The sequence below is a fragment of the Pleurodeles waltl genome, chromosome 8 (genome assembly GCF_031143425.1).
Source record: "Pleurodeles waltl isolate 20211129_DDA chromosome 8, aPleWal1.hap1.20221129, whole genome shotgun sequence".
NCBI classification, from domain to species: Eukaryota; Metazoa; Chordata; class Amphibia; order Caudata; family Salamandridae; genus Pleurodeles; species Pleurodeles waltl.
Window position 1 is genome coordinate 314,803,569 of NC_090447.1, and position 23,828 is coordinate 314,827,396.

Genomic DNA, 23,828 nt, shown 5'->3' on the forward strand with positions numbered 1-23,828 from the left:
ACACAAGGAGCGGCCTCTGCCTATGCCACATTCTCAATACGGTTTGTACAGTGAATTGGCTTGCTGGTGCTGTTAGGAGCTCTGAGATGGAGGTCTTCCTCTAACGGTGAACCCTCTCAAATGTCCTCGAAATCTTCTGTACTGTAGAGTCTCCCCAGTGTTTCCGCAAGCCAAACACTCTGGCTTGAGCCTACCTCTTCTTGAACCTCTTGAGAGTAGTCTGCTTTTGCTCCAAAGAGGTGCAATCCATTAAATGGGAGATCCATCCAAGTGGCTTGTACACCAGAAGAAACCCCACATTCCTTAGCCAATCATGGCATCAAATGGATACAGATGTACCCATTGTTTTTTTTACGGAGTTCAGAGTATTGAGATCTGACAAAGTCACTTGTTTTGCAGCAATCTGGCCATTCTGCACTAGCTCTGTGAACAGGGCGGCGTTGTGGCAAGTTCGAGATCACCAACTGTAGCATTTTCATACATGCATGGGTATAACACTAAATTAGGTATGTCACATTTAAGGATCTGAGAGCCTGACAAAAAGTATTTCTCTGAGAACTGCTCGATTTTCTTTGACTTGGTGTGATGGGGTAGAGGGTGAAGCCCTTGGCGAGAGTTTGGAGGAGAGGGAAGCTTAAATGACAAAGCTTTAGTGGGAACCAAGTTGGGCTTCTCCCACACAGCAAGAATGGGCTCAGCTACAGCTACACTGAAGGATCGGAAGGGTTCTGCAGTGTGAGTGGTTGGATATAACACTTCAGTCAAGAGATTAGCTTTTGCCTCTGTGGAAGGGAGTTGCAGATCAGGGGCCTCAGCTGTTTTTTTTTTAATAAGAATGCGGTACAAGGTGACTTCTGTGAGAGGAAGGCCAGTCAGATAGAATAACTCCCACTTGGGTGACGTGTCAAGGCTACTTGCAACCCTAAACACTGAAGTCCAAGTCCATGGTGACTACTCCACATCACAGTCATTCGAATCTGGGATGGGATATTCAAGTAGGTCACAGCCCCCCCAAAGAAGTAGGGTCCTATTCCATGAGATGCTGTGCCTCTCTTCTGGACTTATAAGTAGGAACAGGAAATTCCATCAGAGACAATGGGATTGGGGCATAAACTAGTTCTAGCGGTGTGGCTACAGTGAGGGTGGCATAGAAGACTGTGGTGTCATTGTAAGCCTAAACTTAAGATGACTTGCTGCAGAACAGAAGATGAAAGCCTGCTGAAATATCAAGGGGGCATGTAGGGGGAAGGGGCATGTCGGTCACGGCGCTGGGCATTAGGTGGATACAAGCATCTGGATCGGGATTATGGGAGACATAAAGAGGAACAGAGTGAAAGGACCCAAGGGTACAGGCCACCAGCTTCACATCAAAAGAATAACCTACAGGATCCATAAGGCCTTAAGGCAATTCAGAGGGGACTACGGCCCAACAAAATATGTCAACCGTGGCATTAGAAAATGAGGCAGCATCCATTTCAAGGGCCAGGAATTTGAGCATGACTGGCTGGGCAGGGGTCTGGGAGACTGTACTGCAGGTGACAGCAGGTAAGGGATAGGCACCAAGTTTGAAAGAGCCTGGGGCACTATATCCTGTAGAGAAGACCAACAAGCTCGTGTTCCAACGAGGACTAGAAAGGAACAGGCAGGAGTGGCTTGATGACTTACCTTTCAAGGATAGACGATGCTCAGGAACATGGCATTGCTTCTTCTTATGTGTTCTCCAGGATGACTTAGACAACGGGGACTTGTGCGACCCTGTCCTGGGCCTATACTTTAACTTGGCTAGATAATCATCTCAATCTTGGGCCATAAACAGTTTGACATTCCATTCTTTTACGGCCTTAGGGTGCATACTTCTGTAAGACTCACAAGACTAGACATCTGCCTATGATGCCTGGGATCCAATCACAAGCGTCTGAGATGGGTATTTGTCTTCAACTATCCCTACATGGTTTGAAGCCTGAATATTTGGGAAGCACCTTAAAAAAAATCAAAATAAAAAAGTGGAGATTCCCCCGCCGAGAGGGAACTCCGGATTCACGTCAATAGAAAATGGAAACTGACAGCAGGACGCCGATGGGGACACTTTATGGCTCCACTGATGTCCAGATGGAGTTGCTTCTAGTGGCAAAATGGAGCCAGGGATGCCTACCAGTGTGGAGAGCTATTGAAAAGTTTCTGGATTCAGTCTGGCACCTAGGATATTTAAAAGATGAGGAATATGCGGTTATATGTACCCATCAGAATAGTTTGATTTAGCAAAACTAGGCATGCTTACTGTTATTGCTTATGTAATGGCTGGAGGGCACTTAGGGCCAGATGTAGGAAGGCTTCTGCGCATCGCAAACGGCGAAAAACGCCGTTTGCGAGGCACAAAAGCCCTTACATGTTGCAGAAACACATTTTGCGAGTTGGTACCGACTCGCAAAATGTGTTTCCGACTCGCAAATAGGAAGGGGTCTTCCCTTCCTATTTGCGAGTCGCATCGCGATGTAGAGTTGATTGGTGACCGCGAAAGCGGTCGCAAATCAACTCGCAGTTACCATCCACTTGAAGTGGATGGTAACTCATTCGCAAACGGGAAGGGGTCCCCAGGGGACCCCTTCCCCTTTGTGAATGCTCACAAAAATATTTTTTCAGAGCAGGCAGTGGTCCTATGGACCACTGCCTGCTCTGAAAAAAACGAAACAAAAAGGTTTTGGTATTTATTTCTATTTGCAGCTTGTTTTCCTTTGAGGAAAACGGGCTGCAAAGAGAAAAAAAAAAAAAAACTGCTTTATTTAAAAGCAGTCACGGACATGGTGGTCTGCTGTCTCCAGCAGGCCACCATCCCCGTGACTGCCTAGACTCGCTATGGGGTCGCAAACTACGACTCACCTCATAAATATTTATGAGGTGGGTCTTTGCGACCCCATAGCGAGTCGCAGAAGGTGTCTGAGACACCTTTCTGCATACCAGTTTGCGAGTTGCAAATTGGTTTGTACCTACATCTGGCCCTTATTGCTATGCCTATTATTTCAGGACTCAGAGAGGAATTTTATGATCTGTACTGAAAGCTTTCTAGAACACTCTTGTTTTAAAATACAATAGCCTGAGCTTGTACGAACAGTGTAGACTATATTATATGGCTGCACCCTGAAAATAACTATTATTTCACAACTGTTCTGCAAAGTTCCCAAATGTGCACCATTTTTTTATTTTTTTAAACATTTTTAAATCAAAGTTATCTAGGAGTGTGAATCTCCAAACGTTCCAAGGTGGTGGCGGTACAGAGATTGAGGAAGTGAATCTCACTTGCTTGATGCAGTTTGGGCAACAAATCATACCCCCACCACTTAAAAAAAAAAATATACTGGCTGACACTACATTAAGGATCTGCTCAGGGCAATCTGAGGTAGGATTAGAAACGAAATCCTTCATACTAAAGCAGAAGGGAACTTGCCCCCATTATACTTTTTCCCATGGGCTTCATGTGCCAAGTCAAGACACCTATAGGGCTAGGAGAGGTCCGGCAGGCACATGTCCATGCAAAAGGAGATGGAATATGATAATTTGTAATGCGGGATACCAGAGAAACGCCCTACCCTTACAGATGCTTTTCTCCAATTCACTCTGTTAAGAGACAGGATCATGAAGCAGACAAGAGCAGGATGTCACAGAAGAGGCTTAGCATGTGGAAAATATCTGCAGGTTTGTCAGTAGTGGTCAATTGGTCAGGCCAATTTTAGGCGGGAGGAACATTGTACCCTACATACGTGGTGATGCAGAGGTCTGAAGGGGGTAGACAGCGCTGCTGCCTGCAGCCCTTTCCAGTGTTCCTGAAGTAGTTTCACCAGATCCTTGTGTATATGGGTCTTGAATTATCAGGTCCAAAAACACTGGCTAAAGGAACCAGGTTCCTATCACCCCCCTTCCCCCACCACCACTACCCCCCCCCCCCCCCCCTCAAAAAAAAGAGAGATTAAAAAAAGTCAATCCTCTGGGGGGAAATGTGCCACTCGAAACAAGTGCTTTAGCCTGCAAATTCTTTTCAGGTACCTCTTCCAAACCACCACCGCCGCCTTGACAATTTTGCACAGCTGTGATCAGTGACTTCCCATTACCTCCATGTTCCTCAGTATTTCCACACTTCATTACACTGCTCAAACAGCAGGGAAGTATTTTTAACTGCACACTTTGGAACAGTATATATTTTGTGCTGCTATCTACTGCAAGCGCCCACGTGATCTTGGTTCAGAAATAGCATTCATGAGAACAATGTAAACACTTTGGACCGCGATTTTGTCCAGAAAAATATAACATGGACTAGGTTCTTAATCTCTTCTGGGTGAGTGACAGTTCAATACTTAATATCCTAGATGTTCCTTTGAGTCATTCTACCACTCAGAGGTTGCTCTCAAAGGCCCTCTAGGATATTGTCGCTGGTGACACTGAACTCTGAAGTAATCCTGCCACATGATTACAAACCTCCTCAGTGACTGAGAACTACACTGCAATCTACAATCCAGTCTGGTTTTTCACATTACCAGAATAATGCATGTGGTCTTTGTAGTCTCTACCACTCCCAGCCTTTAGAAATACTATTCCAGAGGAGGGTTCCTGGTGGTGTTAAGTTGAGTCCCTAACTACACCAGTCTAACTCATTGGTATTGCCTGTAGACACCTTGAGATTCTAGTCTTGTTTTTTTTTTGTTGACTTGCCATGATCAGCAAATTCATTTTGTCCTCTTAGCTAGTCATTTTTAAAATACCAGTGGCCCTATGGTTCAGTTAGTTATATGAACCATCTGGGCACAATGCATCTACACGTTCGCTGTGACAGCTAGATATCAGCGAGGTACTAAATGAGTGCTGCGAGAATTACACACACCTTCCAAGAGGTTTGCTTTGCATTTTTGGAACTTGTATTGTTGGAGACTTTCATATACTGTGGGAAAAAACAATCTCAGAATGAAAAAAACAGCATACGCTAGACCAGTGGTTCCCAACCTTTTGGTTTCTGTGGACCCCCACTTTAAAATTAATGGAACCCAGGGACCCCCACGGAATCATCATGGGAATCTGGGGACCCCCGCCTGAGTCATTACTGGAAGCTGGGGACCTAATTTGTCAATATTTGTTAATATTTCTTAATTTTCTAGGCTCTCGCAGACCCCCTGAGAAGGCTTCGCGGACCCCCAGGGGTCCCCGGACCACAGGTTGGGAACCACTGCGCTAGACAAAGCCAGAGTAGGCAGGTTTTCCTAAAAGTGGCATGCCTGCAACTGCTTTAGTCTCCCCAGTTTCCGCAGTTGAAAATCGTTTCTTTGCATTTCTTCAGGTGACACTTGTTTCTTTGAGAAAGTACCACACAATGTTTTGTGTTCCTATAAGTAGCATAAAATAACCCTTGCCATTTTACTCTGTGAATAGTATGCGCTGCACCTGTAATACAAAGTTGAAGAACAATGTGCTTTTACTTTTTAAGTACATACATAATATTCTTTAACCCAACACTTAGATTTAAATGGCATTTCCTGTACTATATTAACCCTTGTCTGCACCCTACTGTGAATGTGGCCCTGGTTTATCAACTGTTTTTCTCTATATTCCATGCAATCCAAAAATATTGATACCAACTTTCCAATTTTGCGCATGCTGGCCATTCCTTCGAGAGCTTCTAGTTTCGATACGATGGGGATGAACTAAGTATTCATTCTCCAAGTGTGACGTGGTAATCCTAATACCGTTTCCCTATACAATAATGGGCAGGTGTCTGGCACCTCCTCAGCTATATTCAGCACAAATTTGGCCCTTTATGGAACAATTTAGCTAGATGGCTCCCCTACTTCTAACAGACCAGAAGGGAATGGCTTATTTAAGTCAACACCTGCTATCAAAGGGGCTAACAGAGAAAAATAAATAGAGGTCGTTCAGGCTTGAAATCATGAAGTATGTTCTAATCCTCTGAGGAGTGACCAACCAGAATAAACACTTATGTGAACTGGCTGGAAGCTATCACTACAGGACTTCGAACATAACCTTGACAAGGTTACGAGTGTAATAGGGCAGAGATGGTTCATGCATCACTGCAGGGACTGAACAGGATTCATAGAATCCCTTCCAACCTACAGTTCTAGGAATCATTATTTTTAGATGGAGGGATAAAAGGAGCTTTATTATGCATTTCCGAAGTATTTACACTAGTAGCTAAAGTATAACAAGGGCCTCTTAGAATAAAGGATTCTACTGCTGCTGCACTGAAGGCATAGTTATAGATTTGTTGCAACTTCCGCTTACTGTGCTGTATAGTTCGTATATGCCAAAAAATGGTTTTCAAGCTTGACCTAATCAAAAACTACGAAAATGCTACACAATGAATGCAAGGGAGCTCCTGAAGGTTTGTGAATATTAACTGGTCAAATTTCACCTGATGAATGTAGGATTCAGACTTTAAACCGGTGAGTATTAATAAGCAAAGTGTATGAACTGAGCTTGGTTGTGCAGTCTGCGTTTGTCTAGTGCTTGAAATAAAAAACCGGATATATTAAAAAATCTTAACAAAAAAAATGTAACTCGAGTATGGTGAAAATAATAATTCCCTTGCCATGAAAAGATACTTGTTTCACAATTCATGCAAATTCATATTTACATTTCATTGTTAGCAAAAACAGTATCTACTTCAAGAGGGCACTATAAATCTGAAAAAAAAAAATCATAAGCATTTGTCTTGCTTTAAACCTGAAAACTATCTTGAATCGTATCTTTTTGTAATGTTATAGGTTATATGTAGACGCACATGCACATCCTATAGGTTTCATAACACTATGACGGTGAAGCAATGGCCAAAGACTCTGTGTAGCTATTGAGGGAGGGGAAGATTTTCGAGGACTTACAGAAGAAGCCCTCGCGTACTTAAGCAGGGGGTAAGGAATTCCACAAAGGCAGGGCCAGGAGACAAATCTCGGTTTCTGCCAATGGAAACGTGATATAACCACTGTTAAAAATGTGGTTTCTGGTTGTCAGAGTATGCACTCTGTACGAGCAGGAACCACCACCCTAGACAGTGTAAGTCCTTCTGTGAAGGAGTGCAGGCCAGTCACAGTCACCCCCGTAGGTCTCACAGCACCCAGTACACCTTACTGGTGCAGAGGCAGACATTGTCAATCTTACACGGTGAAACCCGTGGCATGGCGACGGGATCCTGTTGTACAAGTGGGCCCCACGTCATCGAGTCTGTGGGAGGGGGAGCTGCAGTCATAACATGCACGCTATGTTGGTTCTCCTCTCGTAGGTGGCTGACGACCATCGTGGTCCAGACCGCTTCAATGACTACAACCAGCGTAGCCCAGGTTAACACATTGTTGGAGGGGCCGCGTGTGGGGGGAGGGACTGGGAAAGGAATGAAGTGAATCAGATCGTCATGCAGGCATAACGTCAAAGGAAGAAAGGTGGTGACTAAGCAAGCAGACACGAATTCCTAATGCTGGCCTATGAGAGGAATAGGCCTCTCAGTAGGGAAAAAAACACTTTGGGAGATTTTATTTTACTACAAGGACATGTAAATCTTAAAAGTGCATGTCATACCTTTTACCTACATACCACCCTGCTCTATGGGCTACCAAGTGCCTACCTTAGAGGTAACATATGTAATAAAAGGGGAGTTTAAGGCTTGGTAACGAGTTTTAAATGTCAAGTTGAAGTGGCAGTGAAACTGGACACACAGGCTCTTCAATGGCAGGCCTGAGACATGTTTGTGGGCTACTGAAGAGGGTGTCAAAATCACTGCTACAGGCTCACCGGTATCGTTTATTTACAGAATCTGGACACATATTGTGCACTTTACTAGGGACTTAAAAGTAAAATAAATACGCCATTTGTGGACAAGCCAATGTTACCATGTTTTAAGTACTGCACATGCACTTTAGCACTGGTTAGCAGTGGTAAAGTACCTAGAGTCCTAACGCCAACAAAAACAAACTCAGCAAAAAAGGAGAAGAAGAAGGCAAAACGTTTGGGGGTGACACTGCAGAAAGGGCCATTTCCAACAACCACTAATCCAAGATCTGTGAAACAAAGGTTCTCTTCAGGCTTATGGCAGACTGTGTGTTTCCTCAGAAAAAGAAGCAGGTCTGATCAGGACTTTATGACTCGCGCTAAGCACTTACAAACAATACTAGGAATTTGTGTAGGAACAGAAAACTATATGCATGAGATAGCATGTGAGAACACCTTTTCTAGCAGCAAACAGAGGAGCAAAAAGATGTTAAAAAAACAAACAAAAACTAAAAAAAAAAAATTAAATACTGAACAGAGGGTGGGGTCCTCTGCTTCATCTTCTATTTCTGGCCTGGAACCAATGATCCCACAATCATGTAACTATGACTGGTGAACAGAATGCCCAACAGTTACTGGGATGGTACAAGAGTTTAAGTAAATACGTTTTTATCAGTGTGCATTGAGAAAACCCTGAGAGTAAAAACTAAGCCCAGAAAGACTGAAAAAAGCAGGTTTAGTCTTTAGTAGCCCTTTAGAATGAAGATGTGATGGAGTAGGCTTTGTACTGAGAACAGATGAATGCCTATAAAGAACATAGGCTCTTCAGGGCTGAACCAAAGAAGAGTAATCGCTCTCTCTGCATGAGCAGTAGAGTAATTTTTAAGTAGCTTACTGGTACATATACAATTCTGGACACTTAAAACAAACAGGTAGCCTAACAAAAACATACTTATATTTACAAAGGGGGCACTCAAGGTGGGCTTTGTCTCTGGAGGGCCTGGGGACCAAGCTGACATTGGCCCACTTCAGCACAGGCTAGGGGGGAGCTCATTATGACCAGTGTCCAGCACATGTATTTAAAATGGCTTCCCTGCACACTTACTATGTCTAAGAATCAACAAAGATATAGTAGAGCTGGGTCCCTTGGAGTGGCACAAATTGTGCTGAGCTTTTGAGGACCCTTTTCAATAACTATGCCCTATGTACCAGCAGTACCATTTAATAGGGACTTACAGAGCCGCTAAAGGGCCTGGCCAATTGAGGATCAAGTGACATGGGACCAGATGTACGACCCAGAGTTTTGCGTCTCGCAATTTGCGAGTCGCAAAACCATATGTACAACAGTATACTTCACACTGTTTGCGGTTCCCAATGAGGTCCCCATTGGGAATGGCTACACTCACAGGGATGGTGGCCTGATGGGGACAGCAGACCACCATGTCTGTGACTGCTTTTAAATAAAGCAGGTTTTTTGGGGGGGAAATGCACCCGTTCTCCTTAAAGGAAAACGGGATGCATTTCAAAAATAAAAATGAAAAGTTTTTTTCATTTTTTCAGAGCAGGCATTGGTCCATTGGACCACTGCCTGCTCTAAGAAAATATTTTCGCATGCATTCACAAAGGGGAAGGGGTTCCATGGGGATATGAAATTGGTGCTAACTGCTATTGTTTTGTGACCGCATTCACAGTCACAAAACAATCCTACATCGCACTGTGACTCACAAATAGAAAGGGAACACCCCTTCCTAATTGTGACTCGCAAACCTATTTTGTAATTTGGTAAACAGATTACCAAATTGCAAAACAGGGTCTGTACATAACAAAATGCTTTTTTCTTTGTCGCAAACTGCCCGATTCTGCAAATCGGGCCGTTTGCGACAAGAAAAAAGCTGCATACACGTGGCCGTAGGTGTCTTGTTTTGGGGAAGGAACACTGGCACTGGGGACCTGATTAGCATAAATCAAGGGCATGTCAGTCAAAGCTGCATCAAAAACCAGGCAAAAACTGTGTGTGGGGGGTAGTGAACCAGAACCCAGCTTCCTACAATGCCTCTTTGCACAACTGACTGAATATAGTACTTTAAATTAGACTGTTTTGCTCTACCAAATCCAAAACTTTAAGTTAATTCCTGAAAAACTACTTTTAGAGGTAGATTCAACTAATGTTTTTTTATCCAGTGGGACTGAAACTATATTCAAGAACAAAATACCTTGTCATATCAATGTAAAGTGCAAATGCTTCTTTTGGTGAATCACACATCTATAAGGATGGGGCTTACAATAACAAAGTAAAACACAAATCACATCAATTCACATACCTCCATATCCTAAACAGCTGTGAACCCCCTGCACACCCGACGAAGAAGTTTACTGAAAACAGAAACCAACTTTTTGGAATAATGACAAGGGAGTATCGTGACCAAATAAGACCTGTTGAATAAATAAAATAATTAATTCTCAGAATACAAATAGGGTGAACTGTAGACAGCAAGAAAAGTACAGCAAATAATTTACTTAAACACTGGTTGCCTAACAACAATATGAGAAGCAGTAACATTTGGCATTTCATATCCTTATAATTAAGGCTATGAGAAAGAAAACTTTCTTTCCTTAGATGTTTTGAGATATAATGGAACAATCAGTTGTAAGCCATATTACACACCTGTAAATAGGGCTTGATCATTTCAGTCAACTTTCGTAGTTACTTTTTTCAACTATTAAGAGCACACAGTTTCCCACTTAAGAGATGAAGATCTGGAGGGGTGCTGGAGACTATTTAGGCAATCCACAGCTTTACCACCAGCACAATCTCCTCTCAAACCTGTATTCAAATTGAAGCATTAACAAAGTGAATGTAGACCGAAGTATCCACTCTGGCAAGTTCACCAATGATAACAGTAAGTTACGTTAACTTTATTTACAATGCGCACGTTCACCAATGGTTTCTTGGCACTTAAAGCAGAGTTTAGGGGAGAAGCAGCATACACGAGTCTTCCTCCTCTAGTCTCAACACTTACTAAGCAAGTTCTTGAAAAACACAGGAGGATGAAAATTGCAAAAGTGCAAATAATCAGTACTTGAAACAGTCCACCTAGAGTCTTTGTTGGCTGAGCAGTTCTCTTGCACATTAAACATTTCAGCAATTGAGACGCTATTTGAACATCGTTGCATACTGCTGTGTGCACAGTTTAGACAAATGATAAGAAAAAGGTATAGAAGGAAGCGGATGAGGATTATTTGAACAACAAAAAAAAGTAAGTTTTTGTGGTAAGAAAGCTACATTGAACAAGAGTAAAAAAAAAAAAAAAAAAAAACACTAAAGAATTTCAGAGCAGAAAATGCCTACATTTTAAGAGGTTTGACAAAAAGACCAAAATGATGTTATTGAGATTTCTGTGACTACATGTTGCCAACTTTAAAGGGAAAACCTCAGCAGCACAAAAACTGGGCATGGACTAAGGATACTATTCACGGAAGGTCGTAAGTGTGTACTCTTCCACTAGGACGTCTAGATAAACATGCATTGCAGGTTCACTGTTTAGGCCTTTCATTAGGTTGAAACAACCAAAAAGGAAACTCCTATGTAGTTAAATCAAACAGATCAGTTTGGCAGACCTACATGATGGTCAACGTTAGAAAGTGGACTATTAGATGGAATGGTTGCGACACCTCAACAAGTAACAATATCATGATTCTGTATCAGGTCCAATTCGGTTTCTTTAAATCAAATCTTAGCTAAGTCCTTATTAGCTATGGCACAGAGCAGTTAGGCTCAACTCAAAGGAAAACAAGGTAAAGCATTGCTCAGTACCTAAACAGTCAAAAGTAAAGAAAACTACAATAAAAATCTCCCTCTGATTTATAAAAAAATATATGCACTTTTAGCTTGAAATAGACATTAAGCCAACAAAACAATCTGATAAAGGGAACCGGAATTATGATTTTTGCAAGATTTTCATACATAACTGCAGTCTGCTTTAATGTTTTACAAATCACTACTTTTCATTTATAGTCGTAGTCCATGAGTTTCGAATGCGAGGGTCTGAGCCAAAGTTAAAGTTTCAGGTCGACTGAGATGCTTCGATGGTCGGATGCAGGTGCCGGATTGGTCTGGGTTAAACTTTTACCTTTGCACTTAGGAGCTTTTCTGGCTCCTTGTTCTATCAATGTGGTCCTCTGTAACTTGGGTTCAATGTCGGCTGACAGACACAGCCCAATGGCCTGGTGACAGCGTTGATTCTTGACAGGAGTTCGCTCTGAGGTTGCAGTTCTATTTTGAGAAAGAGTACACTATACAACCACCTAAGGATCCAAGACCTGGGGCACCACTTGGGGGCTAGGGCTCTATCTCAAGCGATGCACCAGTCAAGTCCAGGGCAAGTCCAGGGGCAGCTGGTCAGCTGGGCACTTTGTATGTGCAGTGCTACTTAAGCTTTAGGGACACATAAGTTAACAGGAGGATAGCCAACTAGTCCCTGCAGTCCACTCACTGGTCCTTAGCACAAGTGTGAGCAGGACCAGCCCTCAGGGACTCTCTCTGCACAAAGTCAAGGGAAGGAACAGCCCTTTTTCTGAGGTCCACAGGTTCATTAAGTTCAGTCCTCCTTCTGTTCTTTCAGAGCCCAGCATAGTTCTGAAGCTAGTAGCCAGTGGTGCCACTTTTATGACAATTTCACGTTTGTGGGAGGGCACACTCCTGAGGAGGGACCAGTATAATGGGCAAAGTCCCCTGGAAACCGGCTCTGCAACAGGTTTGCCCCTTTGGAAGAGATGCCAGCCCATCTACCTAAACAAAGTAGAGTGTAAGCTAAGGTGTGACTTGCATTTGCCTGTTACAGGTGGCTAACCCTTTGAAGCTTGGCCATCTGGGAAACTGCCCCCCCTGGCAATCCTGTCATGAGGAGGTTACACTTCTCCCCACCAACAGGCCTTTTGTTCTCTTTTCTGGGAGCCACTCACACCTCCTGGCAGGAGGGCAGCAAGCCGTCTCGGGTTACAACTGCTGCAGTGAATCTAAAACAGCTACTAAAACCTTGGAGCAAGAAAGTGGTGAAGCCATGCTTATATTAAAAGATAAAAAATCCAATTCAGCAATAAGTCTGGTTTAATGTTACAATTAAATGGATACCTTGAAGTACTACGTTTGGTGGTTCCAAATTGAAGTCAGAACTTAGTGATTGGGCTAATGTAACCTCATGTTAGCCAATAGAACTATTGGACTTGTTACAGTGAAAACGACAATAGTTCACTGTCAGGACATGTAAAAGATATGAGAAACATATCTTTCTTTTTAATAATAAGGCATCTGCCTTAAGGGGTACAAAGGCCTAACTTAGGAGCGGCTTATAAATATTAAAAAGGAAGGTATGGATTTGGCAAAAGGTTTGATTTTGCCTAGTCGGATTGGCAGTTTGCAGAGGCAAAACCTAAGCCATGTTTTTACTTTGTCACTGCAGTGGTTGCATAGCAAGTAATGCAAACGCTAGTGACATAATTTACAAGCCCCGGGTACACTTTGTACTATAAACTAGGTACTTATAGATATGTTAAACATACCAACCAGGTATTAGCAAACTGCACTTACATTTTGAGGGGTCAGAGCACATGCACTGGGGCCTGGTCAGCGGGCCCAGTTCACTTCAGAGTTGTAAAACTAGCAGCATCAGGCCAAACATTTGGCAGTGGGAGGGTGACTGTACAAAAAAGGTGCCTTTCCTTAAAAACAAGAATGGTGTTGAACTGAAAATGGCAATGGTCAAAACAGTTACAACTGTACAACGTGACCTAGATCCTCTGTATTTAAGGCCTAACTGATTCTGGAGTAAGCATCATAGCTTTCAGAGGAAAAATTTAAAAAAATGTAATAAAAAAAAAGAAAATTCAGGTTTTTGTTTTTTAAACCCAAGATGCTAGTCTCATCAATGCTGGGTATTGTTGTAAGTTACTAAAATTATTTGGACTGAACTGGCGTATCTATGAAACAGTAATTGACTCAATGGCTGTAGAGAAAACGAGTGCAGCTAAACAGAGGTGAAGGAGAGAGAGCCGCTACCTGTGTTGCTGCTAAATCTGCCTTTGGTGAACAGACTGCAGTTACTGTCCTTAGGATTGCCTGCATTACATGCAAAGGGTGAGTGAAGTGTCACCAAAGACCAACAGGTTTTTGCTTCGCTGAGACAGAGGAAGGGAACTGATGCCCACGTTATGTGTGTTGTCACCTACTGTTATCGCACAATTCCCACTCCCAGCACCTCAAAAGGTCAGATGAAGATCCACAGAAGGCCACACAGCTGTGATGAAACAAAGGTAAAAGCAACAGGAACTGATGTTGTTGCTGTAGACAGCTGATGGTAGCCCATTGTTGCTGCCCTCAAGATCACCAAGGTGATCTGGACAGGGAACCTAAAGCGCCACAAAGCCCACGTGGCTCATTAAGTGAGTGTGACCCCCAGCAGGATGGGCATACTTGTCAGAACACAAATAAGATGGAGAGGGCAATTCCTTTATTTCTAAAGTAGGACTGCATAAGGACTTCTAGGGCTGAAAAGTAGTAAAATCACTTCATACCAAGTTTATTTTCAGTGGATCCAAAAAATAAAATACAAAACCTTCTAAAAGAAACTTCCCATTGGCATTGGTGCAGTCGTTTTGGGGTTTACTACTTGGAAATTCTGGAACTTTATTTATTCAAGCTGAAAAAAATACACAACTTAAAGTGAAATTTGCAGCATAATCCAGCAGGTGCCCAACAGTTATATAATAAATATTTTTTGATCCACTACTGCTCCTGCAGCTTTTTACTCACGGCAAGTATGTAGTTTAATGTTATCTCCACTTTAAAGTCATTTTTAATATTTTTTCTGGACGATTGAGTTTGTGTAGCAGCCTTCAGACATATTAGAATCAGCAGTGAGAAATCTGGAGTTGCTTTGCAATGACGCTATATGCCGAAACCATCTAGTGTGTGCTGGCGCACTATTTCAGTTCGTTCTCCTAAGAAGCCAGCACTAAGACTGTCTCAGAGGAAAATTCGCACTGATTGCAACTACCACCAGGATTCAATCCTTTCACACTAGCCACAAGTGAATAGAGCAATGCTGGAAGTGAACATAACTTTTTAACAAGTGCAGAACACAAGTACACAGAGGGAAAATAGTTCCACCATTTAAGAGATTTACTGCTCTACTCAAATTGGCCAATTTGAATTTCATAAGCCACATACGTGACTGAGGTTTTTAGGTCTGGCTTGACAGCATAGCTGTTGCTATGCCTTGTGGGATGAATCTAAAAGAGGACTTTTAGGAGAGCTACAGAGAGGGGCTAAGGCTCAACCATGTGCTGGTAGATCTGGATTGCGCTCAAGTTAATTTCTTCCACTGAAAAGAGTGCTTGTATTGCACTTGTTGCCTTGTGGGAAACATACGCTTGCCATAGCAAGGCTAAGTTTGTTTAGCAACAAAAATGCTAAAGGCTGTAGAACTGACCTGTATGTTTGTTTTGAAATGGTATATTAAAGGCAGTAGGCCGGGCATATTTATTGTGAAAAACATATGTTAACATCATTTAAAGGTGGATTATTATTACTCTATATGAAAGCATGCAGAGAATGATTTTGTCGCAGATTACTGTAATAGGGAAGTGTTTTATGGTTGGCTGCCATATGTAACAAACCCAGGAGCTAGAAGATTTGCTCTGTGAGAATCCTTGTTAGGCCCTCTTAAATGCAGTATTTTGTTAGCTATCTATAATTTTGTATACCTTTGTAATTTCATGACTGTTTGCCTGATGGCTGCCTTGTGGGAAAGCGTGTGCTTAAAACAGTAGGCCTGAGTTGGTTATGATGTCAAATTATTTGTAAAGACTATAGGCCTTATAGGTTCATTGGAGAAAGTTATGATGCATTCAACAGGTTTAATCTGTTTATTGTGAAAAGATCTAACAAAAGCCAATAGTTGGATGTTATTATACCATGCAAAAAACACTAGGAATGTATTTGCACTAAAGCCTACAGACAGATATTTTGTTACATGGAATCTCGCAGATTACTGTAGTAGGTAAGGAGTTTGGTGTTGGTCATCCCCCCAGGCCCCCCTCACAAACTATGAGGATAAAAGATTGGCACTTCAAGCATCCATACTAGGGCTTCTTATGAGAGATAGTAATTTGCTTTGCCAACCGTAAATTTGCATACGTTTGGATACTGTAATAAAAACAAATTCATTAAATAAAGTGTAAATCTGCGTATATCAATATATATCCATACAGATATATAAATTGTGTTTGCGTCCGCTCTCTAATGCCATTGATCCGTCGGAGTATCATTTACCCTCTGGCCTTCTCCCAGAACTGATCTGCATAGGGTAATGGGTCAGTCCACATTAGAATAATCTGGTCAATGATGGCTTTTTCTGATCACCTGTGCATATTAGCCTCAAAATGAGTATGTTTTATGGTTAGTGTTGTCTGTCCAACATTTAGTTTTCAGTTTCCGGATTTCATAGTTCCACTTTCATTCTTTTTTTTTGCTTCTCCTGTTTTTATTTTAATTTGTCTTAGGGAAGTACAACGAAATACAACAGCTACTCAGGCAGTGCTAACAGGGGGCTTGATTGCTGTTCATTTAATCTGCGATGCACCACCGTCTGATTGGCCACTTTCTCTAAACTAGACAACCTTATACTAGGTGCAGTACCACTGTCAGACTGACACCTGCTGTTGTGCTTAGTTTCATTACTGCCAGAATATTCCTGCCATGTTTAGACGGCAACAGGTTTTCTTTTTTCCACTTGTAGTCTTTTAAATTATCTTGCATGTGCTGTTGAGTTTGTATGTTTTATGTGTTTGTGTAAGAGGGTGAATGCAAGAATGTCATAGGATGGATGAAAGAATAGATGCACAAGTGCAAGGATGAGTGACAGAGTGCATGTGATGACTTATTGAGTGTCTAAACCCATCAACCACACAAAAGGCACTTTCTTCCTAAGTCAGACTATCATCATTGTCACTTCTTGTTAATAAATCAAGTCTAAGTTCCATTATGTCTGAATGCCAATTTAATGCTTCTATCTTTGCATCTAGCAAAGTACTGATTTAATACATAAAGTAACACTTGAATTAGAAATACTTTTTTATTATCATCACCATGTCAACCAGTTGTTTTCTTAGGCGATATGCCACATAGACGGCACTCTCTAATGAATCATCTTCTGAGTCATTGATTACCAACTCAAAGATTTTTGCCCTTTTATGTTGTTCACGACGCATCGGGTGGTTTACTATATAGAAGGAAAAGTGGATATCAAGTAATCGTGCAAACCCAAATAACTTCAGCTCTCTCACCATCAGTGTATTTCTGAGAATGGATAGCCTCAGTCCGATTGAAAGGAGAGAGCAATGAATCCAAGCAACAATTTCTATAGACTACCGCTCCAGCTGTTTTACCAAAATAAAAAAGTCTATATTGTGAAGGGAATAGGACTATGGGCTTCATTCAGAGTTTAATGGGCAGGGTACTCCGTCGCAAATGTGACAGAGTACCAAGTAAACCACACTGACAGCCCACCTGCCTCATATAGTCGGACGGACTGTGTGTATTCAGTCAACGGAGTCCCCATCCCCTCAGCTGATGGAATACTTCCTTTGACAGCCTGACAAGATGAGGCTGGGGCTGTTACATGAAGGACTACACCGTTGACCCCACTTAGGATGGATGGTGTAAAGGTTTTTTTTCTGCCTGTCCCTGCGATGAAAAACCTGATCCCACACTTTGTGAGAAAACTCCCAGGGCGTGGGGCCAATAGTTTATTTTTTTTAAACAAACTCCTTCTTTGGGAGTGTGTTTTTGAAAAACAAATTCTTTTTAAAAGTTTGACAGTCGACCCCCATGGCTGACAGTACTATCTGTCAAACTTGTCCCACATTGCCAGGAGCTGCCACGACAACAGTTCTTATCAATGTAGAGATCCGTCTGTAGGGCCAACAGACAACTGTAAATTTGGTGGGCGTAGGTCCCTCGGAATGGCAAAGAAATTGGCGTCCATCAGCCAGATGGGGTTAACTTCGTCCACCAAACTCTAAATCAGGTCCTATGTGGTTTTCTGTTAATACTGAACCAGTTTGTTTGCACAGGGTCAGAATTACGACTAATTATCACACCCTGGCAGTTTTCCACAACAGATTCTGGCAGAACGAACCTGCTGAAATTTATCAGGAAGAAAAGGCCAGAAAAACAAGCAAAACATACAAGATTTGTTGTGTTAAATACCAGTTTTACAAGTATGCCTTATTTGCAAGGTAAAAAAAAAAAATCAGAATCTGAGGTATTTACCACACTTGGTAAATACTTGACTGCAAGGTAATGGTATATATCACATGTAGTAAAAACCTCATCCTGTTCCACCTAAGGTATACTGACGGTCCAAAATGCGTAATACACAGTCTGCTTGTAAAAGAGGAGGATGCGCAAATTTTCTGACAGTCTATAACGATTTTCAAGGACACAATACATTTGGAGATTTTCCACGGACAACTTATAGGGCTTCAAGGTGCTTTCCCCAACTCAGTGCATGCACTGTCTAGTAGGTTTGATCTAAAAATGAGCATTGTCTGTTTTGAGACATATTGTGGGCTTACCAAGAACTTAGAAGGACTTGGAACCAGCCCACTGCTTACCATTGGTCACCTTTTGGGTCACTCAGCCTGCTTCTTTTTTCGTTTCTCTTCTTGTCAGTTTAGTGTTTGCCCCTCCCATGATGCATAGCCACTTTACCACCTCCTTTAATTGACTGTCCGTTATACGTCCACTGATTGCTTTCCAAGCTCTACCTTTTTTGTTTTGGGCTAAACATTCAACGGGAGTCCATGCATTTTCTAGCTTTATCCCAATGTGCTTCTCTTCTCTCTCTGCTGCGCTCCGTGTTGTTCGCTCTTGCCTGTATGTTTCTCCCCCACTGACTCTCCTCCCCCACCGCCTCTCCTCCCTCTTGTACTTCCCTGAGTGGGGAACATAGATTGCTCTCACCAGTGTGCTTCCCCCTTCTGCCTCCATGTTTCCCCCGCCTTCTTGCATCACCCCCGTTGCTTTCTCACCTTTGTGCTTTTCCTCTGCCTACACCATGATGTTCTTGCACCCACTGATTCTCTTCTCCACGCATTCCTCTAATTCTACCTGCCTGTTGCTTCTCCTCCCCACCCCCTAATTTCACTTCTGTTCCTCTCCTACCTGCTTCTCCCACCTATCCTCCATGTTGCTTCTCCCCACCCCAACCAGCTGTTCCCTTGTGCGTCAAACAATATATATTAATTATATATATATCAAAACAAATCCCTTTCAGGGTTAGAGTGACGCATAAATTATGCAAGAAGGAAGAGAGAACTCTTGGTGGTTCCCAAGATTAGGTGGAGAGCAGCTCCATTAAGGAGCACCCTGTAACACCAGCAACACTCTAGATTTGCTCACCTCAAATGTCTGTTTATCTACCAAAGTGTTTAAGCATAGGATAAGCACAGTGCTATCCACGCCGAGCTAGATAGTGACAAAGTCTTTTGCCATTTGTACAGCAAAGTCTTTAAGCATAGGTTTGACACAATGACAACCTTGCTGAGCTGTAAAATGACAAAAGCCATTTACCACTCCAGGCACAGTAGTACAGCTTTGGACTGGTAAAATACTTTCGTCATCTAGAGTGTCTCTGGTGTTGCAGGGTGCCCCCCCCCAAAAAATACAATAAAAACAGTTGTGCCATTTTGCATTCATGGTGAATGCTTAAAAAAAGGACAACTGTTGCATCAATACTGTGTTTTGTTTTTTACTTTGTTATCTTAAGCGATGCTGCACATTATCGGGGATGCTGTACTGTGAGGTTAAAAACCATTGGAAAAGCCAATAGGCCCAGAAAGCAAAACCCATTGGCTTTGCCAGTACTTGTCATTTCATACCAGAACAACCAATTACATGTCTCAGGGTCTCCGCCTCGCAGAGTTAGCTCCCACCCTCCAGTTACAAGTCAAGGCTATCAATGAAGTTGGAAGCAAAAAACAGGTGCATTGTTAAATCATCCTTGCTTGAGAATGATATGCTTATTAATGAACCTCTGAATCCTGCTCAATTTCTTGATTAGAATGTATTTGAGTTAACAGTTGTATTAATCATTGCAAATAAATTAGTCAATCTTAACAGCCAACATGTGGTTGACAATGTTTGGACTCCATAATGGCTGAGGTGGGAAGGGTTTTTCTATCAAAATATTTTTTAAACATTTTTATGTATATATATATATATATATATATACATATATATATATATATATATATATATATATCTCTCTAAGGTACATGGAAAATAAAACAAAAAAAGGTGCAAAATGTGAAGAAAAAAAAAATCAAAAAAAAAAAAAAAAAAATCAGTGCAACATTACTGACCTATTGATCACGCTCGCTTATATATTTCCAGTGCAGTTCTAAAGAGTGCTCTCAGTCTCCCAGAGCAGCACGCTGTAGCCTGTTCCCACAAGAATCCAATGAAGCCATGCAACTGGCCCCTGCCTATTGGGCCCATACTAAACTACAGCAATTGAAATGTGTTGGTTTGTATGTTATGAAGAAGCGTCTGACAGATTTTCGTTGCAGTATTGATCATACCACTAGGCTACTGTGCTGAGCAAACTAATGTCACTTATTTAAAATCGGCCAAGTGACTTTTCAATGTGACACTGCATGTATCTGACATGCAGTGTTTAGTGTTACAAGTAGAAGAGTGAAAGATACGTAAAGCAGTAATGCAAAGCAGCAGCACTTACCACTCAATGTAGTTACAAGTACCAAAAGACTACTTTAGAACATGTGCATTTGTTTAATTTAGGTTTGGTCCGTTTAACGATCTCTCTTAATGATTAGATTGTCTCCATTACACTGCTCTGAGGTTCTCCTTTGGTCAAATACTTTTATGTAGAACCTAGTAATAGTAAATGGGGATACTGGTTTTTAACCTGTATGCAGACAAAATACAAGCTGCAACCCATTACACTATATCACAGTTGTCTCAAGTTTCTGTACCTTCTTTTAGGCGCACCCCTACCTTAAGATGCTGTTTAGGAACATGACACGCAACTATCTTGCATGATACCATTTCGTATTCTGGCTGGTCATTAGCCTGGAAAGAAAAAGAAGAATATTTGGAAAATTCCCTGAGATGTGGTTTTAAGGGCATCTAGATAATATGATATCTTATCCTTATTAGTCATAAGGCATTTACCTATCTATACAACAATCCCTGTATTGAGCTGTTTTATACGTCTTATGTTGAACAGATTCATGTTATCAGCCACATACAAAGCTAGTATTAGTCGGTCATTGTTAGACCTGTCAGCTCTTGGCATAGTTTCCCCTGTCTTTTTGGCTTCAGGCCTCCTGTTTTTGATCTTGTGCTGAATTTCGTTTCTGCTGGATTAGGACTTTAGCAGTGGTCAGCAGTGCTAAAGTGCCCAAAGTGCAAGTGCTCTCGGTCTAAATGGTATTGGTGACTGGTTTTGTTCAGGGTGGGCATTTTAATATTGCAAGGAATATCTCTCCCATAGGGTGACATGGGGATTTCCTTGAAATATCTTTTAAGTGCAATTCCCCATTGGGAGCTGATCGAGGTATGGAATTGGGATCTTTGAACTCACAATTTAAAAATACATCTTTTGGTGAAATTGGTATTTAAAATGTAAGTTTGAAAATGCCACTTTTACAAAGTGGGCATTTCCTTGCTTAACCATTCTGTGTCTCTGCCTAGCTGTGGAATACAAGCCTGGGTCAGGAGGACAGTTGGGCTGTTTGTGACTTCACTCTAGACAGTCACACTAAGGGAGATGAGGGGTGCCCTGCATATACTGATGGGTCTTCCTGGGCTAGAGTGGTGGGAGGAGCTGACACTTGCACCTGAATAGGGCTGTGCCTGTCCTTACACAAAGCAGACTCCAAACCCCTATCGTGTGTCTGGGGCCATTGCATGAAAGGCACGGTCTTATGCACTACCAATATTTCTCTTTGAATTTTGCCTACTTCAAAGGCAAAAATGGGTTTAAGTACTGGACCTCTCACCCAACAACTTTAGAACACTTCTGGACTGAGGACATTCTACCTGGAAGAACAGCAGGATGCCATAAGAGGGACTGCCACACTGCCTGTTGCTTTGTTGTGTTGACCTGCTGCTTGATGCTTCTGTCCTGGGAGGAGTAAAAGAACTGGACTTTGCTTTCTACAGACAGCTTTCCAATCTTCTCCAAAGGCCTGAACTGAGCTTGCCTCCTGTTAAGAAGTTTCAGGGACATCAAAAACATCACCTGCCAGTGCCTGAGCTCTTCAACTGAGAGTCCTGACTTGCCAATTGGTGCCAACTCCAATCCCTAGGCCCTTGGAAGTATAATTGGTAACCTGAAGGAGACAATCCATGCACTGCAGCACCAGGAAAAATAGATGTAGCCCCTGTCCCGTGGCAGGAGAACTGAGGCAGCGCCTGTCTCGTGGCTGGAGAATCAACGCAGACCTGTTTCACCGCGGCTCCATCAACAAAACGCTTCTGGATTTTCCATGCATCATCCCTGGGGCGTCAATTTCTCATCAACCCCGCACAGCAACAACTAACCAAGGCTGCATGTCTGGAAATCAATGCATCGCCTTTCCTGTGAGGAAAGAATTAACGCATCACCTCCCTGGTCAGTGAGGAACCAGCACATCGCGTCTCCTGCAAGGAAAGAATCGCATCACCTCCTCTAAGCAGTAAGGAGCCGATGCATTGTCTTTGTTTTGGACGCATCCCAGGTACTTTGTGTTAAAAAGATACAATCATTGATTCCAATAGATTAAGACTCATTTACACTTTTAAAAAGTGATATCCTTATTTGTGTATGTTGGATTTTCTTGTTTTGGTCTTGTCTTATTCAGGTGTGTGTGTGTGGTGTGTGTGGTGTGTGTGTGTGTGTGTGTGTGTGTGTGTGTGTGTTTACCAATACTTTACACATTGCCTCAGAGATAAGCCTGACTGCTCGTGTCAAGCTACCAAGGGGCTGAGCAGGGGTTATCTTAACTGTATGGCTCACTTACCCTGACTAGAGTGAGGGTCCCTACTTGGACAGGGTGAAAACCACTGCAAACTAGAGAACCCTTTTCTAACAGTCATCATTCTGACTATGCCATATTAGAAATGAATTTAATGTCTGAAATAGGGATTCTCATATGCCTTTAAAGTACACACGCTAAACATGGTCTTTTTACTTTCGTATAATTTGTTTGTGGTACAGTTCTACATTAGCAGAGGACTGACCTCAGTTAATCCTTTATGATATGCCAACTTAAGCTTCCAAAAGGTATGTGCGGAACATGGCAATGCATTTAATGGCCATGTGCCACAACTCCTTCATTTCTCCAGGTCTGTTAGACACCAACATATCCCTTTTCCCTCCTTTATATCTGTAATTCTGACATTTCAGAGACAAAACAAGGACGGAGTCCATCCTCACAAATTGTACTTGTTTGAGAAACCTAAAAAGAAATGGAATGTAAATATTGTGGATAAACAAGTCAATCTTTTGTTGGAATTAGTTATTGGTTATGGCCTAATACGTCATAAAGGATCAATCATGCTCAGAATGCCTGGCATGAGCTATCTGTAATATGTTAATCACAACTGATTGTTTGAAAAACATAAGGGATTGGCAGTGCATTATAGATGTGTGGATGACAGGAAGTGTGGAGACGGAACATATAAGCCTTTTACACCTGTGCAAAAGAAACGCTGCTTTCAGGATACCACTGATAAAAGTTCAAGGTACATATCGCAATAACTCCTGAGAGAAGTATACTTGACTGAGGTAATAATGCTTCATATAAGACACCTCACCACATGGTAATCGATAATATACAGACATTTGCCTAAACCTCGATTCCCAAGGACTGGAGGAGATAATAGCCTTCTGAGTTAATGCAGAGCAGGATACAGCTATCCCTTAAATCTTCATCCTTGTTGAATGGCGAGAACCTAGAAAAGGCTGGTTAAATACTGCTTATGAAGAGGATAACATATTGCAATG

At 42.1% G+C, this 23,828-nt stretch overlaps 1 protein-coding gene across 1 annotated transcript in view; it reads right to left on the minus strand.

Annotated features, from left to right (window-relative positions):
• Nucleotides 1-23,828, minus strand: part of MPC2 (mitochondrial pyruvate carrier 2) — a 106,545-nt gene that overhangs the window by 7,007 nt on the left and 75,710 nt on the right. Inside the window, exon 4 of the mRNA XM_069204159.1 lies at nt 10,077-10,188. Within this exon, the coding sequence (XP_069060260.1) occupies nt 10,077-10,188 (112 nt within the window). The remainder of the gene's footprint in view (nt 1-10,076; nt 10,189-23,828) is intronic.